This window comes from Herpailurus yagouaroundi, unplaced genomic scaffold (genome assembly GCF_014898765.1).
Source record: "Herpailurus yagouaroundi ecotype Mexico unplaced genomic scaffold, PumYag 142, whole genome shotgun sequence".
NCBI classification, from domain to species: Eukaryota; Metazoa; Chordata; class Mammalia; order Carnivora; family Felidae; genus Herpailurus; species Herpailurus yagouaroundi.
The window spans coordinates 48,563,914-48,583,031 of record NW_024412397.1 but is presented as its reverse complement, the minus strand read 5'-3'; the positions used below and the strand labels follow the sequence as shown (position 1 = coordinate 48,583,031).

The 19,118-nt window shown below is 42.4% G+C and overlaps 1 protein-coding gene across 4 annotated transcripts in view; it reads left to right on the top strand.

Moving 5' to 3' along the window:
• Positions 1-19,118, top strand: part of LAMA3 (laminin subunit alpha 3) — a 279,417-nt gene that overhangs the window by 82,844 nt on the left and 177,455 nt on the right. For all 4 annotated transcript variants that reach the window (XM_040479219.1, XM_040479218.1, XM_040479217.1 and 1 more), the window contains 5 exons: positions 1,559-1,650; positions 4,843-4,958; positions 8,008-8,126; positions 15,787-15,877; positions 18,228-18,359. In XM_040479219.1, coding sequence (XP_040335153.1) covers positions 1,559-1,650; positions 4,843-4,958; positions 8,008-8,126; positions 15,787-15,877; positions 18,228-18,359 — 550 coding nt within the window. The remainder of the gene's footprint in view (positions 1-1,558; positions 1,651-4,842; positions 4,959-8,007; positions 8,127-15,786; positions 15,878-18,227; positions 18,360-19,118) is intronic.

The window sequence follows — 19,118 nt, the reverse complement described above, 5'->3', positions numbered from 1 at the left end:
CATTTTCTAGAAAGAGAGGTCATCTTGGGTGTAGGTGGCTTGCCAGCTGCATTTTGTGCCCCCTTAGCTCTCTCTGAGCCACGGTAGGTGGGGGCTACACTGGATCCCAGGATGAAGGGGAGAGCTAGGATTTTGGGTAGACTGTAGCCAGACTGGGTTTCCAGTCCCTAGATATTTTGGAACCTTGGTACAAATGCACCTCACCATCTTTTCCCTTTAATTCTCTTTTTGGAGGTTGCAAGATCCGTTACTCATAGGTACGTATATTTTTTACTTAGGTGAACATAGTCGTCTCTGTGAAGGAAGTTTTTATGGGGCTCATCTCACATATAATCTGGACACCCCTCATGCCAATCTAGTTTGCCTCTTGAAGTGGAGGAACAGAATAGACCAGAACATCACACTCTCTCATGTGTGCTGCTGCGGTGAAGTCTGACTGAGGGCTTCTCTCCCTTGCTGCTTGCTGCCCTTAACACATGGGTAGAGAGAAATTTCTATGACGATCAGCATGAGAGCTCTTAGTGTTAACCTGTCCTACAAAGCCCTTTAATACTGAATTTATCCATATTAACAACAGGGATTGTTAATATCTTCAGACTTAGTAAGGCTTAGTAAGATACTTCAACAGGTGTTAGTGTGGAAATCAGAACAGAACCCTTCCATGGAGTGAATAGAGTGCTGTAAGGTGACTGATGGCCACAGCAGCAACACAAAGATACAAAAGTCCTCTCGTCCTTGTGAATTCAAAGACTTCCTCGCTGACAGCGAGGTTTTCTCACTGGCAGCACGGCCTCATGAGAAAGATTATTCTACACCCCACAGATTCCTCGCTGGGGCCTGTGCGGCTTCTGCTGAGTCTGAGAAGGAAAGGAGCTGGTAGATTGTGCCACCTGTCGTTGCTAGCAGGGAGGTCTCCAGCATACCGGAGGCGTGCCTGGCTGCTGACATGGTCTCCCAGATCTGTGGCCTAGTCTAGGGGCTGATCCCCAGGGGAGTCTGAAGCTTGCTCTGTCTGGCCCTTTGGAGCTTGAACGCTGCCTTCATTCTTACTAACCCTCAGCTAGCCAGGCATTCACAGCTGCTGGTGGCCTGGCCAGCCTCGACACTGTATCTGCTCCATGGCTGTCAATATTCTTTCCTTTCCCCAAGCCGGCATGTAGTAGGTGCAACATTTTTGATATTATAAATTTATTTTTGGTAAATAGATGTGTTGGATTTATGAAACCCAGACTGACATAAAAAAGTGACCTGGGAATCGCTTAATCCTTTTCCAGAAAGCTATAATAGGGCGTGCTTACTTTCCAAGGCAGTTTCTCTCCGTGCATTTAAAGCCTTGGACTTTTAAAAGTGCACAAATTCAGCAATATGCTAGGATATTTGATTGAGGAGTGTGTTTATTTTGTAAGAAAAGTTACATCCAAATGCTGCTCCCTTTTGAGTTAAGGTAGGCTCAAGAATACAGGATGAAAGGGAAGAAGGTCAATACAGGGGTGAGTTACAGATGAGGAAAGTTTGTTGCTGCTTAGTAAAATGGTCGCTGCTGTCTTCTGTTATATAGTATTATTACAGCATAAAGGACATCAGCATTGGTGGGCGGTGTGTTTGCAATGGCCATGCAGAAGAGTGCAATGCAAACAATCCTGAAAAACTGTAAGTACATTGTACACATTTTTTTTTAGCCTTGTTGTGAATGTCTCATTGTTTCAGTAGATGCTTGCGTCTCATTAAATATTTCTAAGTCCTTGCCCTCCATAGGAATGTTTCACTGTCAACAAATAAATGGTGTGTGTATTTCCCCCCTCCTCTGGCCCTGTACTTGCTTCCACGTGCCCCAACCAGCCCATGGCAGACATGGCTAATCGATCACAGTGCTCTTTGGATGCTCTGGGATGCGGGCCCCCATACCCAGGTAGTGCCCCAGGCATCTGTGAATAATTGATTAGAGTTAGCAAGAGAAATTAAACTTGTTTGTCATCCCTGGTCTAATGAGATCAGGGGATGTACGTTTTTAAATCCTTGTTTTTTTTCTTTTCTTTTCATTGTGGTAAAACACACAGAATATAACATTTACTGTCTTAACTGCGCAGACAATCTCCAGAACTCACTTTATCTTGCAAAACCGAAGCTCTATACCTATTAAACAACAGCTCCGGGTTCCTTCCTCCCCTAGCCCCTGGCAACCCCCATTCCCTTTTCTGTGTTTATGAACTTGATGACTCTAGGTACTTCATATACGTGGAATCACACATTATTTGTCTTTTTGCAACTGGTTTCTTTCACTTAGTGTAATGTCCTCAAGGTTCATTCATGTTGTAACATGTGTCCGAATTTCCTTCCTTTTAAAGGATGAATAATACTTCATTGTGTATATACCATATTTAGCTTGTCCATTCATCTGTTGATGGACATTTAGGTGACTTCCACCTTTTGGTTACAGTGAAGGATGCTGCTATGAACATGGGTGCACCCATTTTGTTTTTAATTGAGACCTATTTTACATACAATAAGATGCATGGATATTAACTATTAAGTGTTCAGCAACTGGATACACTCATGTTATCAATACAAGAGGGATGCTTTTGTGGCTGGAAATGATTGGATGCTAGATATAGTAATAATTTTCTCTCAATGTTTTGTTTAGAATCTACAATTCCCCATGAGCAGCATTTACCAGAGACGTTTTAGTTTTAATCAGATTGAGGCTTGTACAACATTAGGCTTCATGTTCAGGGACAGGTGCCAGCTACCATCTTGGGTGGCATGGAGCCCTGTTCCTGACCAGCAGCAATCCCTAATGTTGTCAGCCCTCCTTAGGGGATGACACAACAACGTGAATCCATCAACTCACCAGCCTTTAACTGGCAAGCACTTGTTTATTAATGATTACTCCATTGCCACATGTAGCCTCCTGGAGGGTATGGCCCTGAGACACTAGAAGTCAGAGAAGTCCCGAGTTGGAGAGAGAGGGGAGAAAAGAGGTCGGTCTAATGTCCTGGGGCCTCAGACAAAATGGCCTCCCTCCATGTGGGAGAGGAGTTGAAGTCATCGAAGAAAGTCTGAGCTTCCTGCCTGGAAGTGCTGCCAAGCGTGTTGACCTTGGCAGACGTGGAGGGGTTCCGTACTGGGTGGCGCAGAGTAAGAAATCAAGGTGAGTAGAGAAACTGTCTCCCCTTGCCTCACGTTACACCAGCACAACAGCCTAGCCTCCCCCTGCCTGCTGGTTTGCTTCTGCCCGACAGGTTATCCATGTAAATGCTGAGGAAATCCACATCCATGGGTAGGAAAAAATATTACAACCTACTTAAGGGGATGTAATGATGTAATGGAGGGAGCAAAGGTCTGGACAACCAGCAAAGTTAGTTGCTAATCAAGTAGAACCCATGAAAAGACAGAAGAAGGCTTGAATTAAGCGTGTATACCATGCTGACCTTGGCATATGGAAATGCGGGTGGATCACCAATTTAATTCTGAGCTTCCTAGCAGCCAACTCAAAAGGGGAAACCTGCCTAATTTCTTATTTCACTACGATGATAACCTAAAAAGTGATCAGTTGTTTAGGAGAAGAATGTTGACACTAGAATCAGATAAGACATTTCTCTGGGAGGGGGGTGGGGTGATCGTCATGAAGAGAATTCTCTGGTCAACATTTTCAATAACATCCTTCTATCAGATGCAAGGATGACTTTTCTATATCAGCCATCAGCCTAGGTTGAGAAAGAATCAGAAGAAGCAATTTTTTGTGGGTACCAATACGATTCAGACTAGTACCCATTCTTTTTTTCTCCTTCTGTGAGAGTAGAAAAAAATGTTTATCTTCCAATGAGAGTATTTGGAATAAACGTTCTTCAAGCAATCTTCCCTTAAATTCTTTCAGTTCAGCTTAAGCAAATACTTTGGCAGTGAGGTGAAATTGTCTACTAAAAGGCCAATTGGATTCCAGCACTGATGCAAGTGCAGTCAGTGAAATCTGTGTCCATTTGCTTTCACAGGCAGCCGGGCTGGGAGAGGGATGATAACCTTTTTTCGAAGTGTAACTGAATATATGCTATCCCCTCCCTTCCCTCAGAAGAGTTGAGAGAATGAATCCCCCACAGGCCCAGTGAGGACTGTTTTGAATCCTCTTTTCAAGCACAGATGACTGAGAACACAGAGCCTGGAGTTCTACTCGAAAGCCATGGCAACGTTTTCATTTTAACTTGGAAACATTTTAAGGCTCATGTTTGATCCTTTGAATGTAGATTTTTAGATTGTTACCCCTCTGCCTTGCTGAGTAATCTCAGTTTTTTGGCCCTGCAGGGAGGTGTTTGTTGGAGCTGGAGTACCTCTTGGAGCAGGGTTTTCTGAGATCTTATTAGAAACTGGCTCTTGGATTTGGTGAATCTCTGTGCCTGACCCCAGGTTGAGAGCAAGAAACCTGAGCAGACCTTTCTCGCAGGGCTGCTCCGGATCTTTGTGAAGAAGTGATACTCAACACATTCCAGTACACTCAGCACTTGCTTGCTCCTGCATTCATTGCCTGCTATCTAAGGTGGTACAGAAGAAAGAGCCTGGAACGTGGGAGTCAGACGAACTTAGGTTTGAAGTCTGGCTCTCCATTTACCATCACTTGACCTTTGCAAGTGTTTCGGCATCTCCATATCTCAGTGTCACCATCTATAAGATAGAGATGATAAGCAGGGTGAGAGGGGGATTTGAAGTGATACATGCCACGTGCGTTGTTCTCCTAATTATCCTGTGAATGGTACCTTGGGTAACCACGATGACGGTCGGGTGTTCACACAGGAGCAAATGATCCTAATCAGAGCGTTTGAATAACTGAGATGTGCTTCACCGCATGCCCAGGTTTCGGTGTGAATGCCAGCACCACACCTGTGGGAAGACGTGTGATCGCTGTTGTGCCGGGTACAATCAGAGGCGCTGGCGGCCCGCCACGTGGGAGCAGAGCAATGAGTGCGAAGGTGAGCGCTGGGGGAGGGGCACCAGGAAGCAAGGCCCCGCCCACGCTTTCCCCCCATTTCTCCGTGAGGACTGGCACTAAGTATCCTCCTCCACCCCATCCCCCCACTCCCTGAGCTTATGAAGAGGGTGGGGTCATGTCAGGCTTAGGGACTCAGGTCTGTGGTAATGCCTCCCAGACTGGAGGTAAAAGTGCCCCATTCCAAATTCAGATAGGAACGTGAGAACAAAAATAAAGCAGTAATAATTGCTAATATGCATTAAGCATTCACTTAATGCCGGCCTCTCCTTTTAGCAGTCTAAAATATGATGTAGCCACTATTAAATTATAAACCCTTACCATTTCTTAGGATGCAATACTAGATAGGAATCCTAACTACTCTGAGGCAGGGGTTAGGAGAAGGTGGTGAGATTGGTGTCTATACTGAGAGCAGGAAGCAGGGAGCGGTGTCTATACCGCAGCAGGATTGAGGCAGGTGCAGGGTGAAGGGGACCAGAGAAGGAAGGAAAAAAGATGAAAATGGCTTCTGTTAATTATGATGTAATATAAAGTCAACAACAACAACAACAACCATAAAACACCTGTTTTAACAAGCCCAAAGACATCCAACTAAAAATTCTCTCTTAAACCCATCTTAGGAAGCCATGTATTTATATCAGTGGCTGAAAACATTTTTGTAAGTTTTATTTATTGGCTTTGGAGACTGTGGCCTATTTTTTTTTCCTGTATATTTTTAGCATTTAAAGATGGATTTGTTGGTTTTAAATGATCAAAAGGTATTTGGATCCAGGTTTGTTGAAGTAGGGGGGAAAGAAAGCGTCTGTACCTTATATTTTTTTGGCTAAATGTTTAACTGTTAGGAGAGAAGAGTGGTGTGATCTCTGCGGCTAGCAAACGCTCAAAAGGATTTTTATGGAGGAGTTCCAAGAGCGCTTGGAGAGGTTCTAACATTGTTGCAAAGTGTTGATGCTGCCCAAGCTGGACGCCAGGTGCATCTCTGTCCAGGGCCAGGGTGTTACTGGGTTGGCCCTTCTCATTTAGAGTCTTAGCTAACAGGTTCCCTCCCCAGTACCTTCCCCATTCCTCACCCCTGGATAATGGGATCAGAAAGAGGGAATGATAATGATCAGGAATTGTTTCTCCCTGTGCTTTTGAGTACTGGTGTAGGATATTTTGACTGAATGAATGTTATCTCGTAAACTCCAACGTGAGCAGTCTGGTTGGTTTTCTGGATGAGTGGAATCCTTCAGTGAATGAATGGCATGCTTAACTCCAGCACATAGGAAAATTTAAAAATTTCCCGTCGTTAATTTTTAAGCTGTGTAAACTTGCCAAAGTGATTACCAATGACAAAAAAACCGCATTTAGAAATCAGACCTCTTAAGATCCATTCATTAGATGCTTTCTAAATTCCATTTGAATTAGTGTATTTCAAAACAAACATAATTCATGAGAAATAACTAATGTAGTAAATATGAATGCCCTGAATTTTTTTAAATCATGGCACCACTGAAGAAATGAAAATAAGAAGGTACTCAGCTTGCTACAAACAGGGTAACTTGAAATTCTAACTCTATTTTCTTCCATAATAGATTTATCTGGGAACTTGATTAAAATATACAAATTGCTAGAAAGACCTGGAAAATTTGATCTATGTGGGATGTAATGAATATATAGTCTCTCTAGAAGAGAATAAGAATTTTACTCATGTTAGATCTTTTTCATCTTGGCAAACCCTGAATTGGTTTTAATTCTATTTTCTAATTTTAGAAGTATTATACATTACTTGTAGATAACTTGGACTATTATTTTAAAAAGTAGAATCGCCAATAATTTTGTTACCCAAAGAGAGCCACTCTTATTTTTTTAAAATTTCTAACATTTATTCATTTTTGAGAGAGAGAGAGAGAGAGACAGAGACAGAGCGTGAGCAGGGGAGGGGCAGAGAGGGAGGGAGACACAGAATCCAAAGCAGGCTCTAGGCTCTGAGCTGTCAGCACAGAGCCCCACGCGGGGTTTGAACTCATGAACCGCGAGATCATGACCTGAGCTGAACTCTGACGTTTAACTAACTATGCCACCCAGGCGCCCCCAAAGAGAACCACTCTAATACTTTGTTATATATTTTAGTGTTTTGTTCATACAGACTTTAGTCTTATTATTAAATTAGATTATTTACATAATTAATTCTACAATTTTATATCCTGCTCTTTTTCACTTGATGCTTGTAGATATTTCCCCATATTATTAAAAACTCTTTGACATCCTTTTGGATGGCACGTATATTGTCATTCTGTGGATTCAAGTGCATCCAACAACTGTTTGTTGAGTATTCACTATGTGCCAGGGACTATGCTCTGTTGCACACAAAACCTGAGCTGTCTCTGCCTTCATAGAACTGACGGCCAAGCAAATATGCTGTTGTTTGCTTACCATTTCCTTACAATTAGACATTAAGATTATTTCCAGTTTATTGCTGCTATAAACAGTGCCGAGATGACAAACTTAAAGTGTTGGCTGAGAGAGTAGTTTTTGGAGTCAAATACAGGTCAGGATTCTGCCACTTTACTGGCGACACCCTTTAACTTTTCTAAGCCTCAGCTTCCCCATTTGGGCTCGGGGGGGATAATAGTACCTACCTTTGAGAGTTGTTGTGTAAATTAAGTGAGATATCGCACATAAAACACTTTTCACAGTGTACCGAGAGCTCATTTGTTCTTGTTAGTAGTAGTAATAGCGGTAGAAGTAACATTCTCATTGTGCCTGACGCTTAATTGGCATTTTGGTTTCTCTCCATTTGTTGTAATTATACATTTTATTTTATTTTTTTTTAAGAGAAGCCACTCCCACTCAATATCAGATGAAAGAAACTGTTCATTGCATATTGTTACAGATTAGTCTCTGTATAAAAATCCCTAAAATTTCCCACGGAGAGTCTCGTGTTCCAGAATAGACTTACTTGTGGCTTAATGAGTGGTAATCCTATCTAGGGGAATTTACTAAGTGTCTCACAGTAATGGTGGAATATTAACTGAGAATGGCTTTTTCAGCATGCAACTGCCATGGTCATGCCATCGACTGTTACTATGATCCTGATGTCGAGAGGCAGCGGGGAAGCTTGAATATCCAAGGCATCTATGCAGGTGGAGGGGTCTGCATTAATTGTCAGGTGAGTCACCATTTAGGTCAACATGGATATGTCACTGTAGGAAAGGAGCATTCGTTAGTATTTTCCATAGACATTACTTTTGTCTACAAAAGTCCTTGTTAGCTGGATGTCATTCAAGGACTGTAGGGAAAATGGACTGAGACATGTTTGCCCAGATTCTCCTGATTAGGTTCTTCATTTAGATCTTTGCCTGAATGGAGAGGAGAATCCCTGACTGTCATCATGGATGCTCTCCATCCTGTGGTAGAAAGAGTCTGAGATGGGAGGGCAAAGAGGTGTCAGCTTCGGCGCTGATCCTAAGTTTTGTTTTCAGACAGTTTCTGAATCTAGACTCAGTGAGGAAGTACATCGTGATCAGTTAATGGAGTCTGCCGTTGACACTTAATAAGAAACACTGATATTTCATCCCTTCTGCAGGACAGTTGGGTTCACTAGATATTAGCCAAGAGGAATGTGTGGTACAGGAAGGTACAATGTTCGTGAATTTGGTCCATGTTGTCACTCTGTCCTGTGTGCTTTTCGAGTGATGTTTTGTTAATGTTACTGTTAAAGGGGTGCTGTTTTCATGAGATGCCCATTTTTATGGATCCGGGGCCCCAAGTCCTTAGAAAGACCCACCATCATCTTTCTCCCACTCCACACATGTTATACCATTTGTTATTGCTGTTAATTAATATAAGTAAAATAGAAGCCATAAGTTTCTTACAAATCAGGTTTCATACGTCCCAGGATCTTTTTAAGACTATGTTCTATAAGACCCTCAGGTGATAGTTTTGCTCATTAAAGTCACAGAAGCATTGCACTGGGATGTGTAGGTAGAATCCTTTCTCCAGATGAAGGATTAATGTGTCCTTAAAATGTGTCCTTCAGTGTCCTTTAAAATACTTTGTTCTTCTTCTTTCGTCTTTTAGAGATATTCTGTTTTATATTTTGCTGTTCCAGAAAACATCAGTGTGGTCCTTGTTTTCACAGTGGTTCTGTGAAAGCATTTTTCTTTTGCATATGAAATTATTGAAATTTGTTTACATTCATTGCAATTTTTTCCAACTTAAACCTGAAATGCCTTGTTTAAGTTACATACTTAGCATTATTGACTTAAATTTTTTATTGTGATAAAACATATATAACATGAAATCTACCATTTTAAGACCTCAATCTCCCTAAATTGATCTACAGCTTGAATTGAGGTTTTTTTTTTTTTTTTTTTGTAGAAATTGACAAGCAGATTCTAGGTTTTCTTTAAATGTTTATTTATTTATTTTTGAGAGAGAGCAAGCAAGAGAGAGTGGGGGAGGGGCAGAAGGAGATTGAGAGAAAGAGAGAGAATCCCAAGCAAACCGTGAGATCATGAGCTGAGCTGAAATCAAAAGTCTGATGCTTAACTGACTGAGCCATCCAGGCACCCCAGACAAACAGATTCTAAAGTTTATATGGTTACATAAATGACCTAGAATATATAAAGCCGTTGTGAAGAGGGAGAATAATGTTAGAGGAGTTGCATTATCTTACTTAATGACTAAAGGTAAAGTTACAATAATCACAACAGTGTGATATCAACATAAGAATAGGTTAGTAGATCAGTGTAACAGAATAGGGGGTATAGAAACAGAACCACTCTAATATGGACATTTGGTTTTTGATGAAAATACCAAAGCAATCCAGTGTGGGGATGGGGGGTGGGGGAGAAATTCCTTTCTACAAATGGTTCTGGAATAACTGAATATTTATATGGGAAAAAATAAACCTTGACCACTACCTCAAATCATACATAAAAGCTAAATCAATACGGATCTGACTAAAGTAAAGTGGAAACTGCAGTGGTTTGGAGAAAAATAGAGAGGACTATCTTTGTGATTCAGAACACGAGCAGAGTTTTTTTAGGTCACAGAAAGCAATGACCATGAAAAATTGAAAAATTAGACTTCATCAAAAATTTAAAACTTCGCTCACAAAACACACTATTTAGAAAACAAATAGGCTAGCCACAGATGGGGGAAAATATTCACAAAACCTAAAAATGACAAATGGTTGGTATTCAGGATATGTAAAGAACACCCACAGCTCAATAATAAAAAGACAACTCAATAAAATATTTTTGGATTTGGATAGCCACTTCACAAAAGTAGACATGCAAATGGCCGATATGTGTACAATAAAGGGCTTAATATCATTTGTCATCTGAGAAATGCAAATTAAAATGACAATGACTGATCGTCAGTTTTGGTGAGGGTGTGGAGTAGTCCTACCTCTCACTCATCATTGACGTGAGTAAAAAATGGTACAACCACTATGGGAAAATGCCTGGCAGTTTTTAAAAATAAAAGTAGGGGCGCCTGGGTGGCGCAGTCGGTTGAGCGTCCGACTTCAGCCAGGTCACGATCTCGCGGTCCGTGGGTTCGAGCCCCGCGTCGGGCTCTGGGCTGATGGCTCAGAGCCTGGAGCCTGTTTCTGATTCTTTGTCTCCCTCTCTCTCTGCCCCTCCCCCGTTCATGCTCTGTCTCTCTCTCTGTCCCAAAAATAAATAAACGTTGAAAAAAAAATTAAAAAAAAAAAAAACAACTAAACACACACCTGCGCCATGACTAACAAATTCCACTTGTAGGCATTTGTCCATGAGAAATGGAAACATGTTTACAAGCAGTTTTTGTATGGCAGGTGTATGCACAATAGCCTCACCCTGGAAATAGCCTAAGTGTCTATTAACAGTAAGATGGATGAACAGACTGCCATATTTATACACCAGAATACCAGTGACCAATAGTGAGCAACAAACTTGATTCATGCAACAAAATGCAAGAACTTTAACACTTAACACAAGTGAAAGAAGACTTACAAAAAAGAATACATAAAGTTCCAGGGTCATTTAAATGAAATTCTGCAACAGGGAAAACTAATCAGGAGTGGGAAAAATCAGAACCATGGTTGACTCTGGGGAGGTGGTGATGGGACAGTTGAGTGGAAAGGGGTGTGGGGAACTTTTTGAGGTGATGGTGTGTCCTATATCTAGATAGGGACTTGGGTTTCACAGATGTATTCATTCATCATAACTCAGTGAATGTACAGTTAAGAGTTTTGCACTTGTATGTAAATTTTACACCAAAAGAAAAAAAAAAACTAAATAAACGTTGAACTGCAGTTAATTATATGCATGTTAAAGATGTAGGGGACAGTAACTGATATCTGCAATTTATTTTGAAATGCATAAAAAATCGGATTAGTGGATAGAGAAGTGAGTATATGGATAATTATGTGATACAAGTGGAGTAAAATGTTAATGATACACTCTACATAGAGCATGTACAGATATTCACTGTAAAATTTGAAATTTTTATAATAAAATGTTAGGGGGAAAGAGCAATGAAAGAAGCAAGGAACACAACATTTGGGGCGTTGACTCCTTGATTTCTTTCCTTTGATGAAATGCTGATGTTCTTATTAAGATTGAAGATTACCCATGTTGTTTGAGAGGATGCTTGAAGATACTTTATCTCCATTAGCTAAATCAGAGTCTTCAGCTTCTTTGTGGAGACATGACTTGTGATGTAAGTCTCCAGCTTGCGCCCTAGCTGTTGTCCTTGATGGGTTGGTTGCGCTGTTTCCAAACTGCTTGTCTCCTCCACATACATGCACCACACAAAGCTAAGATATGGGATCAAGAAATAGAGCACATATGGCTACATTTCGTCCTGCAACAAGTTCCACAATATGATAGAAAAGATCGCAAACGAGCAACATATCCTCTCCTTCCGGAATCCACAATAGCATGAAAAATAAGAAAAAGTGTCATTAACAGACCAGGGATTTCAGAAAGTGATTCCAGAAAGATAGAAAGTGGAAACATATCCATGCAGGAGAACATAGCTATGATGGATGGAATGATTTGGAGGTACTCCAAGAAACAACAAATAAAAGAATTAATTGTGGGGCTGTGTCCAAACCTATAAAACCTTATTCGGAGTTTATAAAAGACGACTATATGGAGAGACATGATGTGTTTCCAGACTCAATATATAAATATACCATTTATTCAAAACCAACCTGTAAATTCAGTGCAATAGCCATCGGAATTTCTAGAAGATTTTTGGGGTGCCTGAATGATTCATTCGGTTAAGTGTCTGACTCTTGGTTTCTGCTCAGGTCATGATCTCATGGTTCATGAGTTCGAGACCCACATCGGGCTCTGCGCTAACAGTACTGAGCCTTCTTGGGATTCTCTCTGTGTCCGTCCCCTTCTCATTCTCTCTCTCTCTCTCTCTCTTCCTCTCTCTCAAAATACATAAATAAAGTAAAAAAAAAAAAAAAAAAGAATTCCTAGGAGATTTTTTAATGAAGATTGACAGACTGATTCTAAAGTTCTTATCAATAAAAGACTACAGGAGGATAGACACTTAGTTTAGAAGAGATGAATAATTATGGGGGAAATTTGTCTTAGAAGATAGCAAAACATTCTCTGATAGAGAATCTAGAAGCACAGTCATGTAGATGTTTAGATTTGGTTTATAGTAATATTGGCATTTTTAATTGAAAGGAAACAGGGGTGTTACATAAATGATGTTGGGACAGTTTGCTCTTCATTTGGCAAAAAAATGTAACCTGGCCTGTGTCACGTACAGAGGGACATAGGGAGTCTTGACAAGGAAGGGGAGTGGGGGGTTGCTGCCATAGCAGGGTCAGTTGGCTTGGTGAGCTGCAAGGTGATGCTTCAAGATAAAGTTGGAATTTCCTGGTAGAATACACACACCCTACAGCAAGGTGTGCCTGTCAGAAACCAAGCTGTCTTAGCTCAGGCTGCTATAATAAATGTACCACAGAACAGGTACATACTCTTTAAACAGTAAAGAGTTTTTTTCTGGAGACTGGGAAGTCCAAGATCAAGGTGCTGGAAGATCCAATATCTGGTGAGAGCCTACTTTCCGGTTTGCAAATGGCTGCCTTCTCGTTGTGTCCTCACGTAGTGGAGAGAGATCATCTCTCTTATAAGGGCACTATTCCCATCATCAGGGCTCCACCCTCACAATCTAATTACCTCTCGAAGCTTCATCTTCAAATACCATCATACTGGAGATGAGGCTTCATCATATGCATTTTGGAAGGGACACCAGCATTCAGTCCATGGCACTAGCTAACCTGGCTGTCTCCCATTCTGTGTAGTTCTGGTAATGACAGAATGAGAACTATCTGCCATAAGCTCTGAGCTGGGCCTGGGGACGTTCAGATGGCCAATCAGCCAGCATGTAGGACAGCCAGATTATTATCCTGCAGGGCAAGCATTTGCAGAGATGGCCATATTCTCGTATGTTATTGATTTTATTTTTACTTCTGGGGTTTACTATTTTAAGGATTGGTTTGGGGTGTGTGAAGTTTAAATTAGGGTGGCCAGTTCCCTAGGATGTGGCATTGGGGTAAAGACCTGGAAGAAGCCGGAGAATGAGGCAGGCATCTGTTTGGGGGAGGGTATTCCAGGCAGAGGGGATGGCAGGGCAGCGGCCCTGGGAGGGAGCGGGACACCCATGTGGCTGGAGGGGAGCAAGCCGGAACAGACAGGTCAGAGAAGTAACAGAGGCCAGATCATGTTGGCCTTTGGCAGGAAAATCCCTTCAGAGACTTCCCAGAAGTGTGGCCAGTGAGTAGACTAAGTGTCTCCATGTGCTTGAGGTTCACCGAAATGGAAGCCAGCAACAGTGTTGTAGATGTGGTTGAGGAATTGAGAGGAGAGATGGGGTTTACTTGAAGATTGCAGTGTCTTAGAAGAGTTATGTTTAGAGGATTTAGATTATTGTCAGTTATCAGAGCCTGGGGGTTTCTAGGTGAGTGTTCCGTAGAAAGCCAAAGGAAGGGGTCAGTGGGGTAGAGGTCGGCTTATCTCCCGCATAGATCTCATTGGCACCCACCTCACTCTTTAGCTTGAGGTTTTCTCATCTTGTGTTGCATGTCAGGCAAATGCAAATTCAGACACCCATTCTTCCCAGTGAGGCAGCTTCCCCAGCACCTCCTATATAGAAATTACAGAACCACCACTGGCCTTGGTCCAACCGTGGCCATAGCGTTCGTGGGTAAAGTGGTGTGTCATTGCTCTCGGGAAGGTGAAGGTCCTAGAGGACACCCGAGATTTGGAGGTAAACTACAGGCATCTTTCCATCTGCGGGGGATTTGTGGCTCTCTTTTGGTCATTTGTTGCTGTTCTTTGTGTCCTAAAAATAATGGCACCCGTGGCAGGTGTCTTAAAAATATGGCACCCGTGGGATGCCTGGGTGGCTCAGTCGGTTGAGCGTCCAACTTCGGCTCAGGTCATGATCTCGCGGTTTGTGAGTTTGAGCTCTGCATCGGGCTCTGTGCTTATATGTCAGAGCCTGGAGCCTGCTGCTGATTCTGTGTCTCCCTCTCTCTCTGCCCCTCCATCGCTTATGCTCTGTCTCTCTCAAAAATAAATAAACATTAAAAAATAAATTTAAAAAATATGGCACCCGTGGCAGGTGCTTTATTAACCGAAATTTGTGGTAGAAGGGAGAGGTGGGGCTGCCCACTTCAGAGAAATTTTCCTTCTTCAATGGGAAAAAATTGGGGAACCAGATTAACCTCACATCCTGTCTATTATAAGTCACAGTGCAAGCAGCAGAGTTGAGAAGGTTAATCGGCATTTGATTAAAGGGAGGTGGACTGCAGCTGCTTCATATTTGCCTAAATGTTTATGCATGTAAATGTTAAGTCAGAGAAGTGGCCAGTGTGGTTTTAGACCTCGGTGTTAAAGTGAATTCAGATTTTAGCCCACAGGACAAGGAGTGGTAGTAAATAAAAATCTGTAATTAATAAAACCATCTAAAATGGGAAAGAGGATTCAGAAAAGGGTCTTTGTTCTCCACTCTGATTTTACGCAGACTTCTTTTGGGTCAAAGCGTGTTATATTGTTTTTTGTCCTTTTAACTTCCTATTACGTCCCTTTTCATTAATGAAATAACACTGTCCTTCTGATTGTTTCCAAATTAGAGATCAAGACATTGAGTTGGTCTGTGCTGCATAGTTCTTGGAAACTGGTGATACATGTTGGGCAACTTGATTTGTGACAATAACAAGGATTAACCATGACATGTAAAAATCTGCCTAGTATTGTATTTTAAAATGGGCTCTGTGTAGGAGACTTGCACCTACATTTTCCATTCACATAACAGAAATGTTTGGAACAGGATGTCATGACTAAAGTACAGATAAAATTGGGATGTCGAGAGAAGAGAATCTGTATGCGTTGTTTCTTCCGAAGTTGGGAAAGATAAAGATACGCACCTGACCCTTTAGTCCTTGGGATAAACCTAAGGGTGGTTAGTTCTTCTGATTGAGCGAGGAAGAAGAGTGCTCTTGAGTTTTTCTCACTGAAATGTCAGGTGTTTCACTGAGCAAATTCTGTGCCAGAGGGGAAAACCTGGGCTGTCTAGTTCATGGAACTTACCTGTATTTCTTCTTCCAATGGGGAAAAAAAAAAAAAATCCAGACCCACCTGTCAGCCAGTGCCCTGTGGCAGATCTTAGAGACTCAAGGTCAAGATGAACACTTATTTTTTTGACTCTGAAATTGCAATTGTACGTGACCATGATTTCATTGGATGAACAGCACAAAGTAAGGACTTTTCTGGTACTCTTCCTTCTAAGTTTCTTTTGTTTCTTTCTAGCATAATACAGCTGGTGTGAACTGTGAAATCTGTGCTAAGGGTTATTACCGCCCTTACGGCATTCCAGTGGATGCCCCGCATGGCTGCATCCGTAAGTTTCATTTCGATTCGGTGCTTCTTAGAGTGTCGGTACTGTACCACTTTGGCGTGGTCACCGGGCTAAACTCTGATGGGCTAGTAGCTCCCTTCCCTCCCTCTTTTTTCACTTTTCACATTGTTGATTCTACTCCTTCTATATATATATATATATATGGGACTGATAATATAGGCATACCTTGGAGATATTGCGGGTTCGAGTCTAGACCACCACGAGAAAGTGATTATTGCAATAAAGAGACTATTGCAATACAGCGGGTTGAATGAATGTTTTGGTCTCCCAGTGTCTATCAAAGTTATGTTTACAGATACCATAGCCATAGCCTATTCGGTGTGCAATAGCATCATGTCTAAAAAAAAAGTACATACCTTAATGAAAAAATACTTTGTTGTTAAAAAGTGATAACCATCACCTGAGCTTTCAGCGAGTTGTAATCACTGACCACAGTAATAATGAAAACGTTTGAAATGTTGGGAGAATTCTCAAAATGTAACAGGGACACAAAGCAAGCAAATGCTGTTGGAAAAAGCGTGCTGATCGACTTGCTCAATGCAGGGTGGCCACAAACTGTCAATTTCTAAAAAAAAAAAAACAAAACATAGTATCTGTGAAGCACAATAAAGAAAAGCACAATAAAATGAGATATGCCTGCGTATTCCCTAAGATAGAATGAAATGCCATCAGTAGCACCTAGGAAGACACAAAGTGTTGGGCTCGTCACGTTACTAGCCCTGTAACCAATGTTCCTCCATTTTCCTCATGTTTCTGCGAGCTCCAATAGTTTCAAATTTTTGTCTGAATTAGCACCAAGACAACATAGTCATAATTTCAAGGATCTAATAATAGTCATCGTATCTAAAATAGCTATGATTTATTGAGCACTCATTATATGCAAGGGGTTGTGAAATACTTCCACAAATGTCTGATGCAACCAACTCACATTGTATTATTATTTTCATTTTTAGATCTGGAGAAACTGAACTGAGTAGTTAAATATTTGAGCCCAGGTGGCAAAACCCGCTAACTGGTAGCTCCAGGATACAGGTCCTATCTGTCTGGTGCCTCTGTGCCTTTTCACATCCGTGATACAGATAGATGCCCTGGGTTTTCCCTGGGGAACTGTCAGACACAGGTCAGACTGGACTTTGCCCTCCATGTGTAATCTGTTTTATGTTTGGTGGCTATCACAGTTGGAAAGCAGTTCCAGGCCTGAAGTTGGCTGCTGTGCCCACTGTACCCCCAGATTCATTCTTCGTATCACTAACATTTGAGGGCATCAAAGTCCAAAGAATGTGTGGACTCTGATTTGCCTCTCTGCTGGGCATTCGTCCTTGTTAAAAGAGTGCTCCTGTCTTCCCTCCCTCTCCCACATCGTCCCATGAAGTCTGTCCATCCCTTTTCTTGTGCCCACGAAGAACAGGCTTTAGCAAAGGAGACCAGGACACCGTGAATGCAGACGTATGTGCTCTGGAATCTCAGAGCGATCTCCATCATTGTTCCAGCCTCTTTCTTCATCACTGAAGTGGTCTCGCAGAGATATTATAGGCTAGCGTAAAGAATCCACAGGACACGTACGTCTTAAGCAAGTTAAGCAGAGGACACCAGGAGAAGCCAGGCTGGGGGATGCTTGATGCCCATGGCCTCCCTAGTTTCCCAGTTCCTCACGGGACATGTACTTAGTTGGTCTATGACAGTATTTTTGCTGTCTAAGGTCAGGACTTTCCAGGTCAAGGAAAGGTCCCAAGTGAGGAGCCACCAAGCCTCTTATAGCCCAAGTATGTCTGTCTGGAATGCAAACCTAGTAGTCGTGTTGGTTGCAAAACTGCCTTTAGTAAGTTCTATCACGGGAATCTAACATTCGGGTTATGGGTACAGTCTTGTTGTGCTTCCACATATGAGATGTCGATGTCCAGGCATCCCACACTTGTGACTGCATCACACCTGCGTAATGATGACCACCCTGGACATTCACAGTTGGCTCGTGGCCAGGAGGGGCTGTGTCCAACAGACCTACCAGGGGCTACAGCACACGTCCACCTAGCCCCCTCTGATTGTAATCTGTGCAGCCCTTTCTTCTTCTGCAGTGAGCTGGGCAGTGCTCAGTGTAATAAACTATATTCCAGAGAACTCAGAAGCCTATCTGAGTTTTCTGGGGGCCCCTGGGGTTTGATCATTGCAAACTATTGACGGGGTACGAAGTAGAAAACAGGCTGTGCCCTTTCAAGAATAACCGTGGACCGATAGTAGAGCATTAAACATCGCCTGAGAAGTCCTGGGGACATAGCTACCATATTAAGTGCAGTGAAGGGAAGGACTGATCTCTGAACCCTGATGTTTCTTGTAGCTTGCAGCTGTAACCCCAAACACGCAGATGACTGTGAGCCGGGCTCAGGCCGCTGCAAGTGCAAACCGAATTTCCGCGGAGACAACTGTGAGGAATGTGCAGTTGGGTACTATAATTTCCCGTTTTGCTTGAGTAAGTAGCGGCTGCAGAAGGAGAGGCCTCCTTTCTTGGCACATAGCTGGGCCTGGTGCATTAATTCCCGAGAGCACGGCAGGCGGTGGGGGGCTCACCACAGAAATGGGGCCAGGTATGCTGTGTTTACAGGAAGTGTTGCCAAAAGTTCAGAACATAAAGTTTATATGAGTACATTTTATAGTCATTTGTTTATGTCTGGTGATTACGTTAGGTTGTACCATAGTATTATCATCCCAGTAGGTCAGAGAAGTCAAATACTGGCAATTTCAATTTAACAGTGATCCATGCGTGTGATTTTTGTTGAAAAAAAACCTGGAAGAAATGTCAACGGTACCAGATGTTCATTTGCATATGCATTGTTTTGGGTGGCAGGGGGATATGTTTCCCCTTTCCCCCACTGTGTGATAGGCCAAGTTATCATGGGCTCCACCCCTCCCCACTGCAGTGATCTGAGTATCTCAGCATCTCAGAGAGAAAAAGTATGTATCTTGTAGAAACACTATAGAACATGAAGCAGGAGAGTCTGAAACCAACTCTGCAAATTGTTACAAGAGCCATGGTTCTGTTTGTTCTGCAAAAGTGTAGGGGCGCCTGGGTGGCGCAGTCAGTTAAGCGTCCGACTTCAGCCAGGTCACGATCTCGCGGTCCGGGAGTTCGAGCCCCGCGTCGGGCTCTGGGCTGATGGCTCAGAGCCTGGAGCCTGTTTCCGATTCTGTGTCTCCCTCTCTCTCTGCCCCTCCCCCGTTCATGCTCTGT